Source organism: Aureococcus anophagefferens, assembly GCF_000186865.1.
Source record: "Aureococcus anophagefferens unplaced genomic scaffold AURANscaffold_95, whole genome shotgun sequence".
Taxonomy (NCBI): domain Eukaryota; class Pelagophyceae; order Pelagomonadales; family Pelagomonadaceae; genus Aureococcus; species Aureococcus anophagefferens.
Window position 1 is genome coordinate 46,200 of NW_008705645.1, and position 1,702 is coordinate 47,901.

Sequence of the window (1,702 nt, forward strand, 5' to 3'; positions counted from 1 at the left end):
CCCACATCACGCAACAAGATAAGTTACCCCAAGCTCCATCAAAGATCACCCTGACGTCCGCTTCTTGACCATGGCGAGGAAGAGGTCGTGCCACCGCGTGTCGTCCGTGAGCTCCGGGTGGAAGGCGGTGACGAGGATGTTGCCCTGGCGCGCCGCGACGACGACCTCGCGCTCCGGGATGGCCGCCTCGGCCGCGGCCTGCTTCTTCGCCTTCTTCTTCGGGGGCTTCGCGGGTCCGTCGAAGGCCTTCACCGCGGGCGCGGCGGACGCGTGCGGCGCGACGGTCACGGACGCCAGCGCCTCGCACTTTTTGCCCACCTTCAGGATCGCCGGCGCGCGGATGAAGACCGCCGGGTAGTCCTTGGCGACGAGCGCCGCGTCCTCGGCCGACGCGCCGCCCGTCGCCGCCAGCGGGACCTCGAAGGACGACACCTGCGCGCCGAAATAGTTGCGGCAGCAGTCGCAGTCGAGCCCGCCGATGAGCGGCTGGCCGCCGTCGCGCTGGCCGATGGCCCGGTCCGCGAGGAGCACGAGGCCCGCGCACGTGCCGTATACGGGGAGCCCGCCGTCGACCGCCGCGCGGATCGTCTCCCAGAGGCCGTCGCCCTCGGTCATGATGCCCATGGCCGTCGACTCGCCGCCGGGCAGCACGAGGCCGTCGATGCCCGCGACGCCGTCCGGCGTGCGGATCTCCCGCGTGCGCGCGCCGAGGCCCGCGAGCACGGCCACGTGCTCCTCGACGGAGCCCTGGATCGCGAGCACGCCGACGAGCGGGCCGTCGTCGTCGGCCATGGCGTTTGTGGGATACGCGCGGCGCTCGCAGAGGGCTGGCGCGGCACGCAGCGGTGCTGTCTCTCCAGTCAGAGGCAAGTTCCGCGATCGCTGAAGTCTGCAACTTGACGGCAAGGACCGCTCCCGTTACGCCTCCCGCAGCGCGTCGTGCAGGGGCGACAGCGTCGGCAGCTCGACGCCGGCCTCCGGGTCGGGCGGCTTCGGCGCCGGCGTGCAGCACGTCGTCTCGCCCCCGCGCGGCGGCGGCGGCACCGGGAGGAGCGCGTCCGCGACGTCCGCGAGGACCTCGGCCGCGACGTCGTCGAGCCCGTCGTCGGCGTCGTCCTCCGCGGCCTCGACGACGGGCCGCCGGTTGCGCGCCGCGGCCTTGAGGCAGCGCGCGACGCGCGCGATCGCCAGGGGCCGCGCGGGCGGCGCGCGCGCGCCCCGGAGGCTCGGGTCCGCGCGCCGCCGCGCGAGGCCCGGCTCGTCGGCCGCGCCGTGGCAGAGGGAAAAGTAGGCATAGAGCGACGGCGACACGGCGCGGTAGTCGACGCCGAGCGCGTACGGCGCGAGCGGCGGCCGCGGCGGCGCCGCGAGCCGCGCGTTCGAGAGCGGGCCCGGCGGCGGCGGCGGGTCCGCGTCGCCGCCCCTGGGCGGCGCGTAGAAGGCCCAGGACCGCCAGGCGCGGAGCCACTCCTCGTCGACCAGATAGAGCACGTCGCTCGGGTCCGTCGGCCGCGGCGGGTCGAGGCTCCGCGCGACGCGCGGCTCCTCCTCGCGCCACACCCTGTCCACGTCGACGCGCAGCAAGCCCTCGAGGAGCGCGGGGCTGTAGGCGCCTACAAGCAGGCCCAGGGACCGGTGCAGCGCCATGAAGCGCCGCGCGAGGACGCGGCCGATCTCCGCGGGCGTCTCCCGCCGCCGAAAG

General features: G+C 75.1%; 1 protein-coding gene across 1 annotated transcript; it reads right to left on the reverse strand.

Moving 5' to 3' along the window:
- Positions 1–45: 45 nt before the first annotated feature.
- On the reverse strand, positions 46–792 carry AURANDRAFT_34513 (hypothetical protein; the record flags this gene model as incomplete). The annotated part of the gene is made up of 2 exons (XM_009043986.1): positions 46–210; positions 253–792. 2 exons carry the CDS (start codon positions 790–792, stop codon positions 46–48), a joined length of 705 nt encoding a protein of 234 aa, XP_009042234.1.
- Positions 793–1,702: the final 910 nt, after the last annotated feature.